Consider the following 25,314-nt stretch of genomic DNA (forward strand, 5'->3'; position numbering starts at 1 on the left):
TCTGCTTACCGCGATAGACGACGTCTGAGCTCTGCTTACCGCGATAGACGACGTCTGAGCTCTGCTTACAGCGAGAGACGACGTCTGAGCTCTGCTTACAGCGAGAGACGACGTCTGAGCTCTGCTTACAGCGATGGACGACGAAGAAGAAACCAAGAAAGAAGAAACCAAGATGGAAGAGCCGAAGGCGGTGCCCTAAGAGAGCCCCCACCCCCTCGGCCAAATCTACATATACAATAAAGTGAAACTCTGGCAGGAGTTTAGTTATAAATAATAAGGCATAAGACTACACAATAAACAAACTTAAGAATGGACAATAAAGAAGTTGACGGACAATAAAGAAGTTGACGGACAATAAAGAAGTTGACGGACAATAAAATAAGCTAAAACTAAACAATAAACAAGTTTAGAATGGATAACAAAGAAAGCTTAGAAAATAACGCAATAAAGATGGAACTAGAAGTTGTGTGTGTATTAAAGTAGGAGACAAAGTGATCACCTTGAAACTCCAGGTAACATCCTGGTGATTGTCCTGTCTCTCACCACTCTGGCCACCACCATCACCACCACTACCACCATCATCAGGGCAACACCACCAACCACCATCACCACCTACAACACCAGACTACCACACCACCACCAGGCCACCATTAGACCACACTACCGGACGATCACCACCACCATCAACACCACCACAAGACTACCACCACCAACCACCACTATCACCACCAGACTATCAAACCACCACCAACCACCACCACCACCATTTACAACACCAGACTACAAACCACCACCAACCACCAACCACCACCATTTACAACACCAGACTACAAACCACCACCAGGCCGCCATTAGACCACACTACCAGACGATCACCACCACTACTACCACCACCACACCACCACACTACACCACCACACCACCACACTACACCACCACACCACCACACTACACTACCAGGCTACCACCAGGCCACCACAACAACAACTACAAACAGAACCTAAACAAATCTTAGGCCTAACAACAAACCAAATCTACTATATAAATAACACAAACAAACAAACCACAATGAGAAGGCCGAGAGGAAACAACAAAGAGAGAGCGAACAAACAAATAGAAAACCCAATAAAATATAAAAAGAAAATATTAATTACTTAATAGCAAAATAATTTATTGTGTCACTGCTTCTTCCTTCCCTTCCTACGTCCCCTCCCTTCCTTCCCCTTCCCTCCTCCCCCTTCCCTTCCCCCTTCTCTCCCCTCTCCCCCCCCCCCTGCCTTCCCCACTCGACTCCCCCCCCACACAATTTACTTAACAGTTCGAGACAATTTACCCAAATGGTCGTTTAGATTAAATTGAATAGTTTAATACATTAGAAGCAGCACTCAGGAGGAGCACGGCGGGGGGGGGGGGGAGAGGGGGGCGGCGAGCCGCGACCTGCCCGCCGCTTGCGGCTCGCGTTATCCCGCGACTCTCCGCCGCTAATAGCTCCGGGGGGAAACTATTAAAATTTTGCTGGTTTTGTAATTAATGGGGATGATTGGAAGACTTATGTGATCCTCATTTAATTTCTCGGGTAATTGGAATTTTTAGTCGGGATGTGTAAGTGCGGTGATTGGCTGGCTGCACGTGGCTGTTCAACACTCCGTCCGTCCGTTCGTCAGTCCGTCTGTGCTTCCGTCCGTGCGTCCGTCCGTCCGTCCGTCCGTGTGTCCGTCCGTGAGTCCGTGTCGTAAGTGGGTCCTACGGTACTCCAATTACATCACAATACTTGTAAATGTATCACTAATTTGAGGCATATTAATACTAGTTGATCGCAGCTCTGTGTACTGTGCTGTGTACTGTCCTCAGCCTGTACTGTGCCAGAGTCCCTGGACACATTTACTCATTCAGAAGGTTATAGATGTGACTGTAACCTTTTGTTAATATAAACTGGCCAGAAATTATGAAGTGGGTGTTGATGTACACCTTAGCAACACACTACTAGTTCATCTGTGTTGCTTGTTGATTATCTTAACAAATACTGAAGGCTATCATGTGTAGTGTGTCCTCACTATCATGTGTAGTGTGTCCTCACTATCATGTGTAGTGTGTCCTCACCATCGTGTATAGTGTGTCCACCACACTAATTCTCACCGTGAAGAGGGGCGTTATTCGTCTTATAGATTCCCAAAGTCGGGTACAGGAAGTCTTTAAAGCTTAAGTCAGGTACCGGTCGGCCGAGCGGACAGCACGCGGGATTTGTGATCCTGTGGTCCTGGGTTCGATCCCAGGCGCCGGCGAGAAACAATGGGCAGAGTTTCTTTCACCCTATGCCCCTGTTACCTAGCAGTAAAATAGGTACCTGGGTGTTAGTCAGTTGTCACGGGCTGCTTCCTGGGGGTGGAGGCCTGGTCGAGGACCGGGCCGCGGGGACACTAAAGCCCCGAAATCATCTCAAGATAACCTCAAGATAACCACTCTGGCTAACTACTGACCTCCCCTATAATACAACACACACAACATTGACCGAACTCCCGTGTCCCTGTTTGCTGCTGCTGGGTGATCAGCTGCATCAGGTGAAAGGAAACGTTGCCCTAACGCTTCTTTCCTGCCGCGCGAATCGAACTCGGGAACTTTCGGTTATGATCCAACGGTGCATGACTTGGTGCAAACGTGTCTTCTTCCGGTGTTCAGGGGGGAAAATATAATGGAAATTTGTAGTTTGACAGTTTTTTTCTCGTCCGGAGACCGACGTCCGAGGACCGGCGTCCGGGGACGGACGTCCGGAGACCGGCGTCCGAGGACAGGCGTCCGGAGACCGGCGTCCGAGGACAGGCGTCCGGAGACCGGCGTCCGGAGACTGGCGTCCGGAGACCGGCGTCCGAGGACAGGCGTCCGGGGACGGACGTCAGGGTCCCCTAACTTCGGCCGACGGGGACGTCCCTGACGGACCCATCGACCGACGGGCGCCAACAAAGGGGCTCAAAACTCACCTTAATGTGGCCGTTCTCGCAATGCGTGGCGTTGAGAACCCGGCCGACCTTGAAGCTCTTGAACCTGACGACGATGACGTAGTCGTCCTTGAGGACTGGCTTGTTGACCCGGAAGCGATACAAGCAGGACAGCGGGCCGTAGCGGTTCTGGCGGGTGAGCTCGGGCGACGACACGTCCTCGTAGATGTCGACCGTTTTGTTGCAGTTACCCCTCACGCGGTCGTCTGTGGAGGGAAGGTTAGGTTAGGTTAGGTTAAGTTAGGTTAGTCCACCTGGTGGACCACCACCACACACCTGGACCCCATTACCACCACCACACACCTGGACCCCATTACCACCACCACACACCTGGACCCCATCACCACCACCACCACACACCTGGACCCCATTACCACCACCACACACCTGGATCCCATTACCACCACCACACACCTGGACCCCATCACCACCACCACACACCTGGACCCCATCACCACCACCACACACCTGGACCCCATCACCACCACCACACACCTGGAGCCCATCACCACCACCACACACCTGGAGCCCATCACCACCACCACACACCTGGACCCCATCACCACCACCACACACCTGGACCCCATCACCACCACCACACACCTCTACCCCATTACCACCACCACACACCTGGACCCCATCACCACCACCACACACCTGGACCCCATTACCACCACCACACACCTGGACCCCATCACCACCACCACACACCTGGAGCCCATCACCACCACCACACACCTGGCTTCCGCCATCTCCCTCTCTCTCTCTGTGAGGATCCCTGACACCAACGAGGGAGAAACTCACTACAATAACAAACCCCTAAAATCCGTTGCTGATTTTTGCGTTGTTAATTGACATCGCAACACGGTGAGATTGCGAAATGCGGCCGCAAATGTCATATTTCCACAGCCTTCACGTCCCGGGGACCCGCAATTCCAATTTGGTGTTTATTAAACCGAGGCTTTTGTGAGGTAATGGATCGGAGGTGAAGCAAGAGTCATAACATTAGACGAGTTGTTCGACGCCCGAGTGACGGGAGGAGGTGCTGGGACGCCAGAGTGACGGGAGGAGGTGCTGGGACGCCAGAGTGACGGGAGGAGGTGCTGGGACGCCAGAGTGACGGGAGGAGGTGCTGGGACGCCAGAGTGACGGGAGGAGGCGCTGGGACGCCAGAGTGACGGGAGGAGGTGCTGGACGCCAGAGTGACGGGAGGAGGTGCTGGACGCCAGAGTGACGGGAGGAGGTGCTGGACGCCAGAGTGACGGGAGGAGGTGCTGGGACGCCAGAGTGACGGGAGGAGGTGCTGGGACGCCAGAGTGACGGGAAGAGGCGCTGGGACGCCAGAGTGACGGGAGGAGGTGCTGGGACGCCAGAGTGACGGGAGGAGGCGCTGGGACGCCAGAGTGACGGGAGGAGGCACTGGGACGCCAGTGACGGGAGGAGGTGCTGGGACGCCAGAGTGACGGGAGGAGGTGCTGGACGCCAGAGTGACGGGAGGAGGTGCTGGGACGCCAGAGTGACGGGAGGAGGTGCTGGACGCCAGAGTGACGGGAGGAGGTGCTGGGACGCCAGAGTGACGGGAGGAGGTGCTGGACGCCAGTGACGGCAGGAGGTGCTGGGACGCCAGAGTGACGGGAGGAGGTGCTGGGACGCCAGAGTGACGGGAGGAGGTGCTGGGACGCCAGAGTGACGGGAGGAGGTGCTGGGACGCCAGAGTGACGGGAGGAGGTGCTGGGACGCCAGAGTGACGGGAGGAGGTGCTGGACGCCAGAGTGACGGGAGGAGGTGCTGGGACGCCAGAGTGACGGGAGGAGGTGCTGGGACGCCAGAGTGACGGGAGGAGGCGCTGGGACGCCAGAGTGACGGGAGGAGGTGCTGGGACGCCAGAGTGACGGGAGGAGGCGCTGGGACGCCAGAGTGACGGGAGGAGGTGCTGGGACGCCAGAGTGACGGGAGGAGGTGCTGGGACGCCAGAGTGACGGGAGGAGGTGCTGGGACGCCAGAGTGACGGGAGGAGGTGCTGGGACGCCAGAGTGACGGGAGGAGGCGCTGGGACGCCAGAGTGACGGGAGGAGGTGCTGGGACGCCAGAGTGACGGGAGGAGGTGCTGGGACGCCAGAGTGACGGGAGGAGGTGCTGGGACGCCAGAGTGACGGGAGGAGGTGCTGGGACGCCAGAGTGACGGGAGGAGGCGCTGGGACGCCAGAGTGACGGGAGGAGGCGCTGGGACGCCAGAGTGACGGGAGGAGGTGCTGGGACGCCAGAGTGACGGGAGGAGGCGCTGGGACGCCAGAGTGACGGGAGGAGGTGCTGGGACGCAAGAGCCTCCCACCTTCGCAAGATTTATCCAGGATAAAAAATATATACATAAAAAATAACGGACCCGAGTGTTAGTGCTGGGTAAAGGTGACCCTGGGGAGGGGGCGAGGGAAGGGGAAGGAGAGAGGGAAGAGGAGAGGGAGGAGAGGGAAGAGAGGAGGGAGGAGAGGGGGACGCGGCCCCCGTGTTTAACCTGACAAAGGAAAGATGCGGATGCAGGTAAAAAGCAAACTGGTGCTTGCTATAGCCAGGAGCAGACAGAGGTACCAGGGAGCAGACAGAGGTACCAGGGAGCATACAGAGGTACCAGGGAGCAGACAGAGGTACCAGGGAGCATACAGAGGTACCAGGGAGCATACAGAGGTACCAGGGAGCATACAGAGGTACCAGGGAGCATACAGAGGTACCAGGGAGCATACAGAGGTACCCGGAGCAGACAGAGGTACCAGGAGCAGACAGAGGTACCAGGAGCAGAGGTACCAGGGAGCATACAGAGGTACCAGGAGCAAACAGAGGTACCAGGAGCATACAGAGGTACCAGTAGCAGACAGAGGTACCAGGAGCAGACCTAGGTACCAGGAGCAGACAGAGGTACCAGGAGCAGACCTAGGTACCAGGAGCAGACAGAGGTACCAGTAGCAGACAGAGGTACCAGGAGCAGACCTAGGTACCAGGAGCAGACAGAGGTACCAGTAGCAGACAGAGGTACCAGGAACAGACCTAGGTACCAGGAGCAGACAGAGGTACCAGGAGCAGACCTAGGTACCAGGAGCAGACAGAGGTACCAGGAGCAGACAGAGGTACCAGATGCAGACGGGGATACCAGGAATAGCCATCATCTCTCATAGATGTCTTGGGTAAAATATTAAGCTTTCCAAGACGGTCTCAACGGGCCGAGGTCAAAATTAAGGCCTTGAACCAGCGGACACAATGTCCAACAGTGACGTTGCTTCGACGTTACCAATGATAACCCAAAGTTGAATCGACGTTGATGACGTTGATTTAACGTTGCTATTTGGACACAGTTCCTTCCCTATGGCCATAGGGTCACTATGTACCTCCACCACAGTGGCAACCGAGTTCTCCAGTTGATATGAAATGTAAATCAATCTTGAAAGACGTCCAGGTCTTATAATTTCAAGCCTGGAAGAAGGCTTGTCTCAGATACGGTTCGGTGGGTCTTTATATATATATATATATATATATATATATATATATATATATATATATATATATATATATATATATATATATATATATATATATATATTGTATAAATCTCAAGCTCAAATCAACAAAATAATGTTGGTGATTCTAAAGTTGTCACGAATAGAGTTAGTGATTCTGATAATGACTTATCTCTACATGCTGTGCTGTTATTCTCACATATAATCAATGTACTGCAAGGTATATGTAAACTTTCCCAATTATAAATGTACAACCTTTGATGAATCAAGTTTTGATTTGATTTGAAGACAAATTCATCATGTAGATGGCGCTACGCTCCCTAAACACAGATGAGTCTACCCTCAAGATGATGTCATGTGATGGGGGCGGACAAGAGGTTGGTAGTTCTGTGTTCCAGGACCAGATTCACGAAGCAGTTATGCAATCACTTACGAACCTGTACATCTTTTCTCAATCTTTGGCGGCTTTATTTACAATTATTTAACAGTTAATGAGCTCCGAAGCACCAGGAGGCTGTTTATAACAATAACAACAGTTGATTGGGAAGTTTTCATGCTTGTAAACTGTTTAATAAATGTAACCAAAGCCGTCAAAGATTGAAGAAAGATGTACACGTTCGTAAGTACTTGCGTAACTGCTTCGTGAATCTGGCCCCATGTGTTTAGACCAGTTTTCTGGGCACTAAATGGTTCGAGGGAGTTTGTGGGTAGTAAACTAATGAAAGTGCTTACATAAGTGTGAGATAATTTGAGCATTTAACTCTGTTGTTTGATGGAAGATGTTTCCTTCAAATACCTTTAGGCTCGAAATTTTTTTATTTTTTTGTTATTATTTTTTTACTGTTTCTGATTCATAGAAAAATTCTGCGCTCAAGAAGGGGTTTTAGCGATAAATAATGTCTCGGGGTTCGGAGTACCTTACCTTGAGGTGCTTCCGAGGCTTAGCGTCCCCGCGGCCCGGTCGTCGACCAGGCCTCCAAAACTTTATTGCCAACAGCATTTGGTGTTCCCAGGAGGTCACCCATCCAAGTACTAACCAAACCCAACGTTGCTTAACTTCGTTCATCGGACGAGAAGCTGTGTTCTCAACGTGGTATGACCGTTGAAAGAGTAGGTCAAGGTCTGGAATGGTTTCAAGTTCGGAGGAGTGTCCAGGTCCCCAAGACGGTTTCAAGTTTAGAAGAAGGCTAGCCATTAACCTTTCCAAACTGCGAGAAAGGTCAAAGTTTCGTAATGATTCAAATCCTAGGGAAGGTCCTAGTTCCAAATGGTCTCAAGTTTGGAAGAGGATGCGAGTTCCAGATGGTCTCAAGTTTGGAAGAAGTTAGTTCCAGTTGCGAGAAAGTTTAAGTTACACGAAAAGTTTCAAGAAGTCCGACACAGAAAAGAGTCACGTCGGCTAGCGGCTTTCTTGGACTTGCCTGCCCACAGCAACCAATAAGCTTCGTCTAGACTCAAATGAAATTTCTTTTCCATGCGGAGGCAATATTGCTGACGGGACAGTTTGGATCTCTGCCGACAGGTGATTCCTAGCTTATCCAACTGGATATTTGGAGTTCGAAGAGAGGCTGAAGAAGCGAAGGTTCTCAAGGGAATCCTCGAGGAATCATCGGAGAATTGCCTTCGCCTCCTTCCTTCATCACAATCGACTTGAGAATGGTCCAAGACGGACCGAAATGTCGTCGTCCCTTCACTTTCTAGTGTGTGGTTTGGTCAAATCATCGGAGTATTCCAGCATATTCAAGTAATTACTGAACTATCCGTTCCTATAAACCACGGGTGTGGCGGAGTGTGGCTCTCAGGAGCTTCCTACACTTATTACTGTGTCAAAGACAGTGGTGTAGCCAAGGGTGTGTACACACACACCTATCCAGCAACACCTGGTGTGTCGCTGGATAGCTTAAGTAACAACACTGTGCTTGCTGAGGGGATGAGTTCGCTGGACACCATTTCGTCCCGCTCCGTGTCGAGCTGAGACTTTATGTGCGAGTGGTGACGCTGGCGGCCAGCCGTGTTACTGTTACGTGTCTCCCGTTATTATGCTCCTTGCTCCATGATGCTGGCCGCTGGTTGGCTGTGTGGGAGAGAGGGGAAAGGGAGCTGCAGTAGCGGGAGGGGGGGGGGAGGGGGTGTAAACTGTCAGATAGGTCTATATCCCAGGTGTATTCTGGCCACTATAACCCCACATGGCCCAGTTCTTACTTTACTAGTTCCATGTATATAAACATGTTCCTACATTATTCACCATAGTGCCTAATGCTACACCTGTCACGTCTTAGTGCATGTGTTAGGTCGGATATTAGTTTCGGTATTCTCTTTGTCACTGCTAACGAAACACCAACATTAATTTCTACTACAGGGCTGCTACAGGCTGTCTTTGCAAGCATGCCAACAGTATCATGCCAAGATGCGTGGGTATAAGGAGGAATTTAGTTTCAAATATATTTTCTTTACACACAGAAATCACAATAGCGTGATGCATCACATGAACAAATCCACAAGGGTCGAGCAACTGACCATGTCGTAGCTCAGTCGATTAAGGAGCGTCTGGGATCCTCTAGGGCGTAGATTCGAACCCTCGTTACGGCCCTTGTGGATTTGTTTTCTTTAGCAACTAAAATATTCGAGTATCACTGCCCATTTTCTGAGTGTTGATGTGTGTGTACAGTGTCAGGAGTGCACTAGCGAGTCGCGGTACTGTATATAATTTCACTGCCTTTGTCTCTTAAAAATTCCGTGGCAAGGTACAGTATACACCTGCAAGTTGGGGTCGAGTCGTACTAACTCGGTCCTTGACTCTTCCTTGCTGTATGAGCCAGAGAAAATAGTTTAAATATATAATATGCGCATCCGGTACATCTTCCACCTTCTTCTATGGAGCTTTAGTACTCTCTGCGACGCCCATCATTCTTGACTGTTGCAATAAGGTAGAGTGTACACTGTTTCTTGAGTGCATCTCCTAATAGATCCTAGTTCTCCCTTGGATTAATTGGTTGATTGTTTATTAATTGCGTCGTGAACATATTTAACATTCTGATCGAGTTGGTTACCTTATACAAATACAAATTTGCTATTATGTGAGTAACATATTATATAACTTGTATGGAAATTTCCTATAGTGCCGAAATCTATTCAATATCTTCACGACGAAAACTCTACAGACGAAAAAAAATCCAACTACTTTAATTTATTGCTTAAAGGCTGTCCTTACTGCTTGCAGGTTTGTGCTCGATCCCCCAATGGTCCAAGTAACCGAGTATGGTATTTCTATTGTTCCCAAATACCTGCTCCTATCCAGTCTTGATATTCATTTCAATTACTATAGTCATTCTGGATTAGTGCTTTCTCTTCATAAGTTCCTTTCCTTTCTTTGACATGGAAAGCATCTGAGCTCCCATACTGAGTATTCTCACGGACTCTGACGCCTCCAAGGTGACTCACATAGTTACACTGTCCAATGATTCAAGCGTTTTTCAGCTCTTTACCTGTATATAGACTGACATGTAGAGCATTACCGTCAATTACAGAGCTGACAAAATCGCAAGCAGCACATTCTGGCAAGTCTCACATTAATTCTATGATTAACACCACCAAGAGCGAACAAGAGCTTTAATCTCTCCCAGAGTCTCCTCTTGAGAGAAGAAAGGTGCTCCGGGTCCTTAATAGACCTTCCAAGGTATCCATAAGTTTTGCAGTTGTTAAGTGCACGCCCATCTATATGATAATTGGATTGTGGTAGAGCGCATGGAATGAGAACACAAGTTTTCTACACAGCTATAAGGGGTCCACAGACCTCAGCTCCGGCAGCAAAAGCATCGAGCAGAATTTGCATTCTAGGCTCGGTGGCAGAATGTTAACAAATCATCGGCGTAACAAATGACCGTCTTCATTGTTAGTTGCAAGATCTTTAATAAGTTTATGCACTTGATCATTGAATAACAAAAAGCTGAGGACTCCTTATAGTGTAATCGTTCTCTCTGTACTTTTTACACAACTAAACATTACATATACTGCTCGATTAATCCAACTATCTCTTATCCACTTCAGAAAAGTTACCTTGTTAACCAACCACCACCACCACCAGTTGTTCCAGAGCCCATTACCGTGTGTGGGACGTGAGTGTGGGTGGAAAGGCTGTTGAACACCCTCCAGGGGTTGATGGGGGGGGGGGGGTTATGAGGTCACACAGTAGAACAGGCTCCATAGACTCATCACCGGGACTCAGCCCCCACAATGAGGTGGACCTGGACGGTAAGGACGGCTCTCAGGCCACGACAGGGCCTGCCAAAACTAAATAATTCTTAAGAGTGGAGAACGCTAGAGCCTGGGAGGTTACCCCCCCGGCTGACTGGTCGTCGCTTGTGGGAACAAACAGCGGAGGAGCTGCTTTGGTGCCTCTCATATTGCAAGAAGTAATCTCGGGTTCAATACCTAAGGCTTCCAGAATTATTTCAGCCAATTGTACAGCCGTACAATGAGGCTAGGCTTCCTGGAGGCTCTACATTATGATCACTCTACTGTTCCTAGCTAGAGCCCCGTCGTGACCTAGAATGCTGGCTCTGCGACACTCAGACTACACCTATTTCAAGAGTTCTACCGTCCCATTTACCCTCAAGCTCAGTATTTATTCTGCGAAACCCAATTACGGCATTGGCGGCAAGGACCTCCTTGCCAGTAGAGTGAGGGAGCTCTTTGGCTGTACCCAGCCAGGGAGAATTATTGATAAACACTGTTCAGTGTGTTCAGGGTGTGGCCTGGCTACTGCGAGGAGCACGCCACCACACGTCTTCTCTGCCCAGATGCTGGCAGGAGACTGACGCATCTTGTGATTGATAAAGATGAAGCCACCCAAGAGGTGGCACGGGCATGAGTAGCCCGTAAGTGCGCATCTTGTGCTGATATTCTCTTAACCTACTGGCTGAGCTGAAGTTACTTATAAATCATCATTGTAGAAAATACTCTGTATATATATACTTGCCTCTGCCTCCCCCACTCTCCCTCCCTCTCTCCCTCTCTCCCTCTTTCTCTCTCTCCCTCTCTCGTCCAATCCCCCCATATTTTTCCAAACTCACTCACCCGCGCACAGAGCGCCCTCTCACGAGGCCAAAAATTATATAACGAATACGAAATCAATGTCCAGCGAGGGAACAGGAAAATGGAAAAGATAATTTGCCGCTCCAAGAGCCCAGGGAGGGCGCGAGGCGGCCATTTTAACTTATCCTCTACTCTTATTACTCCCTTCCTTGCTTGCTTGCTTGCTTGCTTGCTTGCCACTCTCGTCTGTGTGGCTCGATGGTGATGGTGTGGCTCATGATGATGATGCGTCTCATGGCGATGGTGCGGCTCATGATGGTGATGTCTCATGGCGATGGTGTGGCTCATAGTGACCCCTAAGAGCGTGCTCTCCCCAACACTGCCGCCAGCCTCCCAACTCCCATCTCCACCCACACTCTCCACCTCTGCCATTCTGTTCCTTACCTTTCCCTCTCCTGGCCGGGCCGAGATGCGAGGCAGGCGGGAGATTACCATACTCGGCCCTCCCCTAACTCCTGCCTCAGCATGCGTAATCATTCCTGGTTTACAATTTCGAGGGATTCAGGGATTTCTTTTCCTAAGTTGGAGGGCCGCCGCGGCAATTCTTTTGCCCTCTAATTTCCTGTCTGACGGTGTCTGGAGTGTTGGAGGTGTGTCTGGAGTGTTGGAGGTGTGTCTGGAGTGTTGGAGGTGTGCCTGGAGTGTTGGAGGGGTGCCTGGAGTGTTGGAGGTGTGCCTGGAGTGCACAGTCTCCACCATTGGACCAGGTGGTCCAATGGTGGAGACTGTGAGGAGTGTAAGGCAGGTAGTATAGTGTGTCTTGAGTATTAGGATGGCGCAGAGTGGTGGCTGTTTTGCAGGTGGGAGGTGGTGGAGGGCATGTGGTGGTGTACAGGGTAAGTGCATGACAACCCACTGTGAGCAGAGACTCACCAACACACACACACACACACACACACACACACACACACACACACACACACACACACACACACACACACACACACACACACACACACTGGCTCACCACCAAGTACCAGGCAGTAGCACCCACACGCAGGGGTGGGTGCTACTGGCACCGGGGTGGCACACAGCCACCACAGGTCAGTCTGGGCCTCGCTCCAGGGGTGGTCAAAGTGTTGGTTCACCTGGCTCTCCAGGAGCTTCTTGGCCCACTTTGTATCTCCAGTGTTTGAGACGATGGTTTGGGATCACACCTCATGCTCTACGGGATGCTCGCTCATGCTCCGCCGGCCGTCTCTGATGCTCTCTTTCCCTCGCTCACAAAGGCAAAGGCTTCTTTTCCCTTTGGGACCCTATATACAAGTCATGCGAGATTCTCTCTCGGATACGTTGCTCTCGCTTGGAACTCTCGCACTAAGAAACCCAGGACACAGCAAGACAAATTTAAAGATGTGCATCAGTGCTCGTTCCTGAGCCGAGGCTTGAGTAATAGGTAACACTGAGGGAACTGGAGGAAAGGAAGAACAGGGAGGGAAGATAAGGACATGTAATATTGTAAGGCAAATTAATAGAGAAGACAAAGTATTGTTCAGGGCTAGGAACAGATGAACTAGCAGGGGCATAGATGGAAACAAGACACAAGTGTGTCACACAGATGACAGACAGAAGGGGGTCTAACTCAATACTTTACTTTAAGTCTAAATATGATAAACTGAACTTTTGTACCAAAATACAACGATCGGAGCGGAAGACCCAACTAGGAGCCATGTTTGACCCATCTAGGTAAGTACAGCTAGGTAAGTGCACCTCCCCCCCCCCCACCCCCCCCCCCCCCCCCCCCCCCCACACACACACACACACACACGTACGTTTCTCCACCCATTCTAACTACTCCTCACTGTCTCTTGGGTAGCTAAGACCTTATTTCTTAAGGTTGGGAATGATGGAACATCAATAAGTCCACTACGGGCTCACCATAGCCCGTGCTACTTGGAACCTGTTCCGAGTAGCTGAATCTAAAACAACAACAACAGCAACATGATGGGACATCGTTGGTCTATACTCACCTATTTGTGCTTGCGGGGGTTGAGCTCTGGCTCTTTGGTCCCGCCTCTCAACTGTCAATCAACTGGTGTACAGATTCCTGAGCCTATTGGACTCTATCATATGTACACTTGAAACTGTGTATGGAGTCAGCCTCCACCACATCATTGCCTAATGCATTCCATTTGTCAACTACTCTACCTCTCTGTGTACGTAGATGGGTGTAAGGGTGTATGTGTGTGTGGGTGTATCCGCAGCAAATAATAAGCAGTCTAATTATGCGCGTCTGACTTTTATTGTGTGTGTTTCTGAGTGTGCGAGCCAGTGTGCTTGTGAGGGAGTGTTGACCAAAGACACGGGGCGGCTGGACCAGACTGTCCCACTTTCTTGCCGGCGTCCCCAGGCGCTGACGGTCCACAGCCCCGCCCATAAGGACACCCTGAAGACTTCTGTATTGTACACAGGAGACCAGAGCGTCGAGGTGACGTCGACGGCGGACACGACTGATGAGTGACGTTGTGATCTCACCAGCAACACCTCCACCAATACACAAGAAACTATTGAACCTTCTCTCTCTGTCTCTCTCTCTCTCTCTCTCTCTCTCTCTCTCTCTCTCTCTCTCTCTCTCTCTCTCTCTCTCTCTCTCTCTCTCTCTGGGTTATATATTTACACCAAATATTATATAATTTAGCTTGTTCATGTAATCATTCAGAGTACACAGTCAATAACGACTTAATAATGGTCTACGAGGTGGTACATGGTGCAGGTGGTTGTACGTGGTGCAGGTGGTGGTACATGGTGCAGGTGGTGGTACGTGGTGCAGGTGGTGGTACGTGGTGCAGGTGGTGGTACGTGGTGCAGGTGGTGGTACGTGGTGCAGGTGGTGGTACATGGTGCAGGTGGTGGTACGTGGTGCAGGTGGTGGTACGTGGTGCAGGTGGTGGTACATGGTGCAGGTGGTGGTACAAGGTGCAGGTGGTGGTACGTGGTGCAGGTGGTGGGGTACGGGGGTGCACGGGGAGGCTCCCAGGGACACTGGGAACGGCTCACGTCTGTATCGGAACATTTATTTTGTTTTTAACAGATGTTGTGTCCACTCCTGCTTACGTCTCTCTTCTTCAACGGTAAAATGTTGCTGTGTTAGTGGTGGTGCAGGTGGTGTGGCAGCTGGTGGTGGTGATGGTGTTCCAGCTGGTGGTGGTGGTAGTGCTGTTGGACTTGAAGGAGTTGCAAGTGTTGCACTGTGGTGGTGGGTGTGGTTGTCAAGAGTAGGACGGCCGCCTGTAATGGAGCTCCGACCCGATGAACCCTTAACAAAAGCACCTCGCTGCGTGTGTGTGTACACGGCGCCGTCTCCCTCACACACACGACACATCTCGTCTCTTTGGTGTAGCGGCCCCAGGTGTCCACTTCCTGCCCCCCCCCAACCACAACCACGCCTCTTTCCCCCTTCCACGACTCCTGTCCCCCTCCTTCCACCACGCCTCCTGTACCCCCGTCTTACCCCCCCCCCCCCGTCTCTCTTCCATACAGAGACTACCAGGAATGTAGTGAAGTCGCACTACAGGAGGGCCCGTGTCCGGCTGGGTACACACACTACAGGAGCGATAGTGACTCTTTGGCCGGGTGTAATAGCGGCAAGGGGGCCCGGTAATGTACCAGGGGGCCCGGCCATGCACCAGGGGGGCCCAGCCATGCACCAGGGGGCCCGGCCATGCACCAGGGGGCCCGGCCATGCACCAAGGGCCCCCCCGCCATGCACCAAGGGCCCCCCCGGCCATGCACCAAGGGCCCCCCGGCCATGTACCAGACGCAGGACTCACGAGTTCCTCTGACATTCCTGGTCGCCTCCGCCGCTCTGTCAATACTAATGCTCTCTCGAAAATTTGTAGCTGCGTGAAATGTGATCTCTATCATTCGTCGTGGCTAGAAATATGAACATGTGTTGCGCGGTGCGGGTAAAGTGGGCCCGCGGGACCATCAGTCTAAATAATGAAGTTTGACGCACGGTCGCTCAATGTCGCCAGACATCTCCCGTGGAGATATTTTGTCCAACTCTTATCGCGCCCTCCGCTTGCAGGGGGGGGGGGGGGGGTATGTGGGGGGGGGGAGAGTTCTCTACTGATAAGACATATACAGCTTCCTCCTACTCCTGTGTGACACACACATACACACGTGTGAGTGTGTGTGTGTGTGTGTGTGTGTGTGTGTGTGTGTGTGTGTGTGTGTGTGTGTGTGTGTGTGTGTGTGTGTGTGTATGTGTATGTGTGTGTGTGTGTGTGTGTGTGTGTGTGTGTGTGTGTGTGTGTGTGTGTGTGCATGTGTGCGTGCATGTACGCGCGTGAGTGTGTTTATAATACAGTATATATATATATATATATATATATATATATATATATATATATATATATATATATATATATATATATATATATGTGCCATACTGGGTCTAGAAATGTTTTTCTTTCTCGTGCTAGTTGCAAAATTAATATAACACTTGAATATTGTTGTCTGCAACAGTCTATTGTTGTTCGTTTGACCAAATAGATACTGTAATTACTATCATTGCAGGAGGATGGGCTGACATCTATATAAAATGATACTATCCCATATAAGCTATAATATAATCTCTATTCCAAGCTAAAGAATCAGGCAAGAGTGTCACACTACTGAACTGGCTGGGAAGTAGTAGAGAAAACATGATCGAGATATACAAAATACTCATGGGTATTCGTTACTGTTTAGCTTAGGCTAAGCAGTAACGCAAGGAGAGGACGGACACGGCTTCTAGACACGGACACGGCTGCTAGACACGGACACGGCTTCTAGACACGGACACGGCTGCTAGACACGGACACGGCTTCTAGACACGGACACGGCTGCTAGACACGGACACGGCTTCTAGACACGGACACGGCTTCTAGACACGGACATGACTGCTAGACACGGACACAGCTGCTAGACACGGACACGACTGCTAGACACGGACACGGCTTCTAGACACGGACACGGCTGCTAGACACGGACACGGCTGCTAGACACGGACACGGCTGCTAGACACGGACACGGCTTCTAGACACGGACATGACTGCTAGACACGGACACAGCTTCTAGACACGGACACAGCTGCTAGACACGGACATGACTGCTAGACACGGACATGACTGCTAGACACGGACACGGCTTCTAGACACGGACACCAACCACAGGGATGACGGGCAACAAGCCTAAGGCCAGTAAACATATGGAAAATACAAGCTACGAAACACTGCCATTATCTCTATTAGATATAAGAGGCAAAGAGGTCGGGGAGCCATTGCTTATGAAGACTTTTGATAGTTGGGGCAGCCGGGCCCCAGGAGCTGTAGTTCAATCTTGCAGGTTTCATGTAAGAACTCTTTCGTAAAGAAACAAACTTCTTTTAAAATTGTGTTAACACTGACCTATTGTTACATTTTACTCTATTATAATTTCCTGTTCTCGGGGACATGAAGCCCGTACTTAGGTTTATCCAGACCTCCCTCGAGTCCTAGATGCTGACACTCACTCACTCACTCACTCACTCACTCACTCACTCACTCACTCACTCACTCACTCACTCACTCACTCACTCACTCACTCACTCACTCACTCACTCACTCACACACTCACTCACACACTCACTCACTCACTCACTCACTCACTCACTCACTCACTCACTCACACACTCACTCACACACTCACTCACTCACTCACTCACTCACTCACTCACTCACTCACTCACTCACTCACTCACTCACTCACTCACTCACTCACTCACTCACTCACACACTCACTCACACACTCACTCACTCACTCACTCACTCACTCACTCACTCACTCACTCACACACTCACTCATTCACTCACTCACTCACTCACTCACTCACTCACTCACTCACTCACTCACTCACTCACTCACTCACTCCCGTGTGACGGTCGGGAGTCTTCAATACGATATGGTTCTTCCTGGCTAACCAAGACGATAATGTCAGCGGGTTCGTACCCCATCACTGTGAGCCCTGATAAGAGGGAAATGATATGCCAGTAGATGGCGTGTGCTTGCCTCTCCTCCCCCTCTCAGACGTCCCCAACCGCACCCGCAGCGGGCCAACCCCAGCCACAACATCAAGCGCAGTGCCTTCAACAATAGCACCAGCTACAGCACCGACACTAAAAGCAGCTAACAAAAGGAATGCGAACAAAAGGAGCAGCGCCTGAAGCAGCTTTAGCAGCTATAACACCTGTACAAGACTGTCGTGTGTATTCACAGTGTGTTGGTGGTTGGTGGGGGTGTTGTGGTAGTCTTGGTGGTTGGTGGGGGGTGTTGTGGTAGTGTTGGTGGTTGGTGGGGGGTGTTGTGGTAGTGTTGGTGGTTGGTGGGGGGTGTTGTGGTAGTGTTGGTGGTTGGTGGGGGGTGTTGTGGTAGTCTTGGTGGTTGTGGGGGGTGTTGTGGTAGTGTTGGTGGTTGTGGGGTGTTGTGGTAGTGTTGGTGGTTGGTGGGGGGTGTTGTGGTAGTGTTGGTGGTTGTGGGGGGTGTTGTGGTAGTGTTGGTGGTTGGTGGGGGTGTTGTGGTAGTGTTGGTGGTTGGTGGGGGTGTTGTGGTAGTCTTGGTGGTTGGTGGGGGTGTTGTGGTAGTGTTGGTGGTTGGTGGGGGTGTTGTGGTAGTGTTGGTGGTTGGTGGGGGTGTTGTGGTAGTGTTGGTGGTTGGTGGGGGTGTTGTGGTAGTGTTGGTGGTTGGTGGGGGGTGTTGTGGTAGTGTTGGTGGTTGGTGGGGGGTGTTGTGGTAGTGTTGGTGGTTGGTGGGGGGTGTTGTGGTAGTGTTGGTGGTTGGTGGGGGGTGTTGTGGTAGTGTTGGTGGTTGTGGGAGGTTGTGGTAGTGTTGGTGGTTGTGGGGGGGTGTTGTGGTAGTCTTGGTAGTTGTGGGGGGTGTTGTGGTAGTGTTGGTGGTTGGTGGGGGGTGTTGTGGTAGTGTTGGTGGTTGTGGGGGGTGTTGTGGTAGTGTTGGTGGTTGGTGGGGGTGTTGTGGTAGTGTTGGTGGTTGGTGGGGGGTGTTGTGGTAGTGTTGGTGGTTGTGGGGGGGGGTTTTGTGGTAGTGTTGGTGGTTGGTGGGGGGTGTTGTGGTAGTGTTGGTGGTTGTGGGAGGTTGTGGTAGTGTTGGTGGTTGTGGGGGGGTGTTGTGGTAGTCTTGGTAGTTGTGGGGGGTGTTGTGGTAGTGTTGGTGGTTGGTGGGGGGTGTTGTGGTAGTGTTGGTGGTTGTGGGGGGTGTTGTGGTAGTGTTGGTGGTTGGTGGGGGTGTTGTGGTAGTGTTGGTGGTTGGTGGGGGGTGTTGTGGTAGTGTTGGTGGTTGTGGGGGGGGGGTTTGTGGTAGTGTTGGTGGTTGTGGAGGGGTGTTGTGGTAGTGTTGGTGGTTGTGGGGGGGTTGTGGTAGTGTTGGTGGAGGTGTTGTGGTAGTGTTGGTGGAGGTGTTGTGGTAGTGTTGGTGGTTGGTGGGGGTGTTGTGGTAGTGTTGGTGGTTGTGGGGGGGTTGTGGTAGTGTTGGTGGAGGTGTTGTGGAAGTGTTGGTGGTTGGTGGGGGTGTTGTGGTAGTGTTGGTGGTTGGTGGGGGTGTTCTGGTAGTCTTGGTTGTGAGGGGGGGGGGGAAGAGTGCTGGTGGAGGAGGTGCTTGCGTAAGTGTGCAACCCGTTCTCGCACTTGCTTATAGTCAATATTGGCTTATGTAATAAGTGCATATGTGACATACTAATTGATTGTGAATATTTTAGTTTACCTTGAAAAGCTTCATAGAAAACACCGACCTCATCTAACCTTCTTAGTATGTTAAGATAAGCATCTTATTGCTTCTTATTTACAATTATTACTTAACCTATCAACGGTGTATACTCGTCTATTTATGCCTGCAGGATCGAGCCTTTAGCTATTGGACCCCGCGCCTATCTAACCGCCGGTTGTTTAAAGCACTAACACCTGTTGTCCCATTTCCCTATCATATCTACAATTAAAATTATGACTAGCTTATATCCACAACCTGCTCCTTCACTTCATTCAATGTTCCCACTACTTTTACGCTAAATTAAAACTTTCTATCTTTGACTCATCTGAGTTTCAAACTTCCACCTATCCTCTTGTTCCATTGGCATTCAGTGTGATTCTTGTATCTATTTCCACTCTGTCAATCCCCTTAAGTATTTAGTATGTCTCTGTCTCTCTCCAGCCGCTTATCTAGCAACGTCAGGTTCAGCGGCCAGATTCACGAAGCAGTTACGCAAGCACTTACGAACCTGTACATCTTTTCTCAATCTTTGGCGGCTTTGTTTACAATTATTAAACAGTTAATGAGCTCGGAAGCACCAGGAGGCTGTTTATAACAATAACAACAGCTGATAGAGAATTTTTCATGCTTGTAAACTGTTTAATAAATGTAACCAAAGCTGTCAAAGATTGAGGACAGATGTACGTGTTCGTAAGTACTTGTGTAACTGCTTCGTGAATCTGGCCCCAGTTCTCTCGGTCGCTCTTCATATCCCATCCCTCGCAATTCTGAGACGAGCCTCGTCCCAAACTTCTGAAACTTCTCCAGTTTACTCCAGGGGGGGAGGAGCGCTCAATGATGGGAGGCGGCATACTCCAAGACTGGTCTCACGTAGGTTGTGTAGAGCACTCTAAATGCCTCCTTACTTACGTTCATAAATGATGTTCTAAATTTTGCTAGCGTAGAATACGCTTCTGTCGTTATCCTGTTTGTGTGTGCCTGTGTGCGTGCTTGCGTGCGTGATTGCGTGCGTGCTTGCGTGCGTGCTTTTCATTTTCATAAAAAAAATGAAAAGAAAAGGGGGGGGGAGCGGAGGAGAGAAGTGTAGTAAAAGGTAGAGAAAGAGAGAGAGAGAGAGAGAGAGAGAGAGAGAGAGAGAGAGAGAGAGAGAGAGAGAGAGAGAGAGAGAGAGAGAGAGAGAGAGAGAGAGAGAGAGAGAGACAGACAGACAGACGTAGGAACATTAAGTCAGGTTAAGTAGAGACGTTAGTGTAAGCCATATTAATGTCTCTCCACCCCCCCCCCGCCCCTCACAACCACCCTTGGAGAACACGGTTGTATCCAGCTGTGATTTACACTGTGTGGTGCTGCACCGCCCATGCCAACCAACACAGACAGCTCAACCACACAACCGAAACAGGATAACAGGTTAGTAACAAAAAAAACGAGATACAACGTACGTGTGTGTTTACTAGTTGTGTTTTGCGGGGGTTGAGCTTTGCTCTTTCGGCCCGCCTGTGTGTGTGTATTAATATATATATATATATATATATATATATATATATATATATATATATATATATATATATATATATATATATATATATATATATATGTATATATATATATATATATATATATATATATATATATATATATATATATATATATATATATATATATATATATATATATATATATAACTGAAAACTCACACCCCAGAAGTGACTCGAACCCATACTCCCAGGTGCAACGCAACTGGTATGTACAAGACGCCTTAATCCACTTGACCATCACGACCGGACATAATGAGGTGATAGCCGAAGCTGTCCGGTCGTGATGGTCAAGTGGATTAAGGCGTCTTGTACATACCAGTTGCGTTGCACCTGGGAGTATGGGTTCGAGTCACTTCTGGGGTGTGAGTTTTCAGTTGCATATTGTCCTGGGGACCATTCAGGCTTGTTCGCATTTGTGTTCCTCACGTGTGCCCCAAAGAATGAGGTGATTTGGTAAAATGCTATGCCCAAGATTACTATCCGAGTGCCGGCGGTGGGGTGGTTCAAATAGCTTCGGCTATCACCTCATTATGTCCGGTCGTGATGGTCAAGTGGATTAAGGCGTCTTGTACATACCAGTTGCGTTGCACCTGGGAGTATGGGTTCGAGTCACTTCTGGGGTGTGAGTTTTCAGTTGCATATTGTCCTGGGGACCATTCAGGCTTGTTCGCATATATATATATATATATATATATATATATATATATATATATATATATATATATATATATATATATATGTCGTACCTAGTAGCCAGAACGCACTTGTCAGCCTACTATGCAAGGCCCGATTTGCCTAATAAGCCAAGTTTCCATGAATTAATTGTTTTTCGACTACCTAACCTACCTAACCTAACCTAACCTAACTTTTTTGGCTACCTAACCTAATCTAACCTATAAAGATAGGTTAGGTTTGGTTAGGTAGGGTTGGTTAGGTTCGGTCATATATCTACGTTAATTTTAACTCCAATAAAACAAAATTGTCCTCATACATAATAAAATGGGTAGCTTTATTATTTCATAAGAAAAAAATTAGAGAAAATATATTAATTCAGGAAAACTTGGCTTATTAGGCAAATCGGGCCTTGCATAGTAGGCTGACAAGTGCGTTCTGGCTACTAGGTACGACATATATATATTCATATTCAACTACATATATATATATATGTAGCTGAATATGACCGAAAGGGTAAGATTAATAATTCTAATACGAATATTCTCAATATCTCTTACGTTTTTCTTCACTGTCGAGATTAATTGAAAAATTAACTCTCCAAAAAATAAATTTTTTACATTTTTATTTTTGATCTGACGCCTAGAAGCGTTTCGTAAGGCTTCTTACATTTTCAAAGACTTGATTTACACATAACATACATCATGCTTTTTATTTGTTTTGGGTGAGGTGATATGACACAAATGTTTTGGGTGAAGTGGGTATTAATTGGGTATGAACCCAATTAATTTATACCCAATTAATACCCACCTCAATATATATTTTTGCATCATCTTTCGGCCTGCCTCTCAACTGTTTACTAACTACTTTTTTTTCCACACCACACACACCCCAGGAAGCAGCCCGTGACAGCTGACTAACTCCCAGGTACCTATTTACTGCTAGGTAACAGGGGCATTCAGGGTGAAAGAAACTTTGCCCATTTGTTTCTGCCTCGTGCGGGAATCGAACCCGCGCCACAGAATTACGAGTCCTGCGCGCTATCCATCAGGCTACCAGGCCCCCCAGTGTGTGTGTGTGTGTGTGTGTGTGTGTGTGTGTGTGTGTGTGTGTGTGTGTGTGTGTGTGTGTGTGTGTGTGTGAGTGTGAGTGTGAGTGTAAGTGTGTGTGTGTGAGTGTAAGTGTGTGTGTGTGTGTGTGTGTGTGTGTGTGTGTGTGTGTGTGTGTGTGTGTGTGTGTGTGTGTGTGTGTGTGTGTGTGTGTGTGTGTGAGTGTGAGTGCGCGCGCACGAGCACCACCACACACTCCCAGCATATGTTCCACTCTCACAACCCTAATCTCTGTGCTTCTCCCTCCCCTCCCCCCCCCCCCACCCCCCTCTCTCCCCCGTCTCATCCATACTGATTGCACGTCAACAGGGCGCCACCCCCCGGGGGGGGGGGGAGCCCGCCATTGAAGCTGGAGATGCTAGAAAAATCTTATTTTTATTGCGAAACCTCCCAAGTCTCCAGCAATTCCGGCCAAGTCAGTAAGCTGTTTCTGTGATGGAGGCCGAGGGGCAGGTTCATGGTTCTTCTGGTTCATGGTGGTCCATGAGGCTACAGGATTATCGTACATGATGTTGGTTCATGATGGTTCATAGTCCATGAGGCTACAGGATTATCGTACATGATGTTGGTTCATGATGGTTCATAGTCCATGAGGCTACAGGATTATCGTACATGATGTTGGTTCATGATGGTTCATAGTCCATGAAGCTACAGGATTATCGTACATGATGATGGTTGATGGTGCTACCGATTCCCGGTTCATGGTTTTGCTGGTTCATGATGCTGCTGGCTGGTGGTTCATGGTATTGGTGGAGTACAGAACTCCGGATTCATGGTTAATGGTACCACTAGTCCATGGTGCCGCTGGTACAAGCTGTTTGAGGCATTAAGAATGGTGTCGGGTAAGATCCTCGTGCCTTATCTCTCTACGTGGTTCCCTGCAGATGTTCTCTCTCTCTCTCTCTCTCTCTCTCTCTCTCTCTCTCTCTCTCTCTCTCTCTCTCTCTCTCTCTCTCCAAGCCCCTTGAAAGGGCAGATGTCAGGAGCGTCCTTGGAAGAGATGGTCATGAAGTTCAGAGGTTAGTGGAAATAGCAGGCCAGTGTGAAGGGAGGCCAGGCCAGTGTGAAGGGAGGCCAGGCCAGTGTGAAGGGAGGCCAGGCCAGTGTGAAGGGAGGCCAGGCCAGTGTGAAGAAAGCCAGGCCAGTGTGAAGGAGGCCAAGCCAGCGTGAAGGGAGGTGGTTTCCTAACCTCCTAACAACAAACCCGGCCAGTTGATGCTGTTAAACCACGCTAATGACCTCTTCCGCACGGTATGACACTCCCTAGTCTTAGTCCGCCACGTGGTGTTCCAACACGTGCGCCATGTGGTGTTCGAACACGTGGCAGTAAACCATTAGGATCTCTACACAGGTTTACCCACGCGGCCGACGACTCCGCCTATTCACACTAAGACAGGCGAGGTAAACTGTCTACAAAATTATATACACCACGAGGACAAGAACGCTGCACTGCGCTAACTGGCCTATGTAAACCAGGTCCGGTTTACACCCAAATGTATTCCCTCGTGTATCTTAGCATACTCCTTGTAAACCCACCCAAGACACAGTCATCCAATGACAACTTATTCACGACAGCATTTCCAGACTCTACAACAAGGAGTTATACGCGGCTGTCACATTTACCCAATGTGGTATACCTGGAGTATACCTGGGGTAGGTATACGTACATCCTGCCCACTCCACACGGCTGGCAACAGAGATGATCAACACTCATCTCTCCAGCAGCTGTAAGGCCGCGCGGGAGAAGTTCCGCGCATCTTGGCTCAAGTCAAGCCCGTGAATGGCGTTGTTTGTGGTAAACACCAGTAAATTATGCATGCCAGCGCCCTCTTGTATCTTACACGGTATATTATGCTTACAACAGGGCACCTCTTCACACCTACACATTATATTATGCTTACAACAGGGCGCCCTCCACACCTACACATTATATTATGCTTACAACAGGGCACTACATTTGATTACGCTCACAACAGGGCACCACATTATATTATGCTTACAACAGGGCACAACATTATATTATGCTTACAACAGGGCACCACATTATATTATGCTTACAACAGGGCACCACATTATATTATGCTTACAACAGGGCACCACATTATATTATGCTTACAACAGGGCACCACATTATATTATGCTTAAAACAGGGCACCACATTATATTATGCTTAAAACAGGGCACCACATTATATTATGCTTACAACAGGGCACCACATTATATTATGCTTACAACAGGGCACTTACCAAAACAACAAAGTGAAATAAGGCGAGATAGAGAATGGGGGATAAGACAGAATAATAAAAGAAAAGCTGAGGGGAGAGAGAGAGAGAGAGAGAGAGAGAAAGAGAGGGAGAGAGAGAGGGAGAGAGAGAGAGAGAGAGAGAGAGAGAGAGAGAGAGAGAGAGAGAGAGAGAGAGGGAGAGAGAGAGAGAGAGAGAGAGAGGGAGAGAGAGAGAGAGAGAGAGAGAGAGAGAGAGAGAGAGAGAGAGAGAGAGAGAGAGAGAGAGAGAGAGAGAGAGAGAGAGAGAGAGAGAGAGAGAGAGAGGGAGAGAGAGAGAGAGAGAGAGAGAGGGAGAGAGAGAGAGAGAGAGAGAGAGAGAGAGAGAGAGAGAGAGAGAGAGAGAGAGAGAGAGAGAGAGAGAGAGAGAGAGAGAGAGAGAGAGAT

General features: G+C 49.4%; 1 protein-coding gene and 1 pseudogene across 1 annotated transcript in view; both read right to left on the minus strand.

The window, feature by feature from the left end:
* Positions 1 to 11,847, minus strand: part of LOC123770302 (cubilin) — a 70,296-nt gene extending 58,449 nt beyond the window's left edge. Inside the window, exons 1-2 of the mRNA XM_069339555.1 lie at positions 11,763 to 11,847; positions 2,976 to 3,199 (exon numbers count right to left, since the gene is read on the minus strand). Of these exons, the coding sequence (XP_069195656.1) occupies positions 2,976 to 3,199; positions 11,763 to 11,847 (309 nt within the window). The remainder of the gene's footprint in view (positions 1 to 2,975; positions 3,200 to 11,762) is intronic.
* LOC123753619 (5S ribosomal RNA) lies at positions 7,488 to 7,606 on the minus strand (annotated as a pseudogene).
* Positions 11,848 to 25,314: the final 13,467 nt, after the last annotated feature.

The sequence above is a fragment of the Procambarus clarkii genome, chromosome 42, assembly GCF_040958095.1.
Source record: "Procambarus clarkii isolate CNS0578487 chromosome 42, FALCON_Pclarkii_2.0, whole genome shotgun sequence".
NCBI classification, from domain to species: Eukaryota; Metazoa; Arthropoda; class Malacostraca; order Decapoda; family Cambaridae; genus Procambarus; species Procambarus clarkii.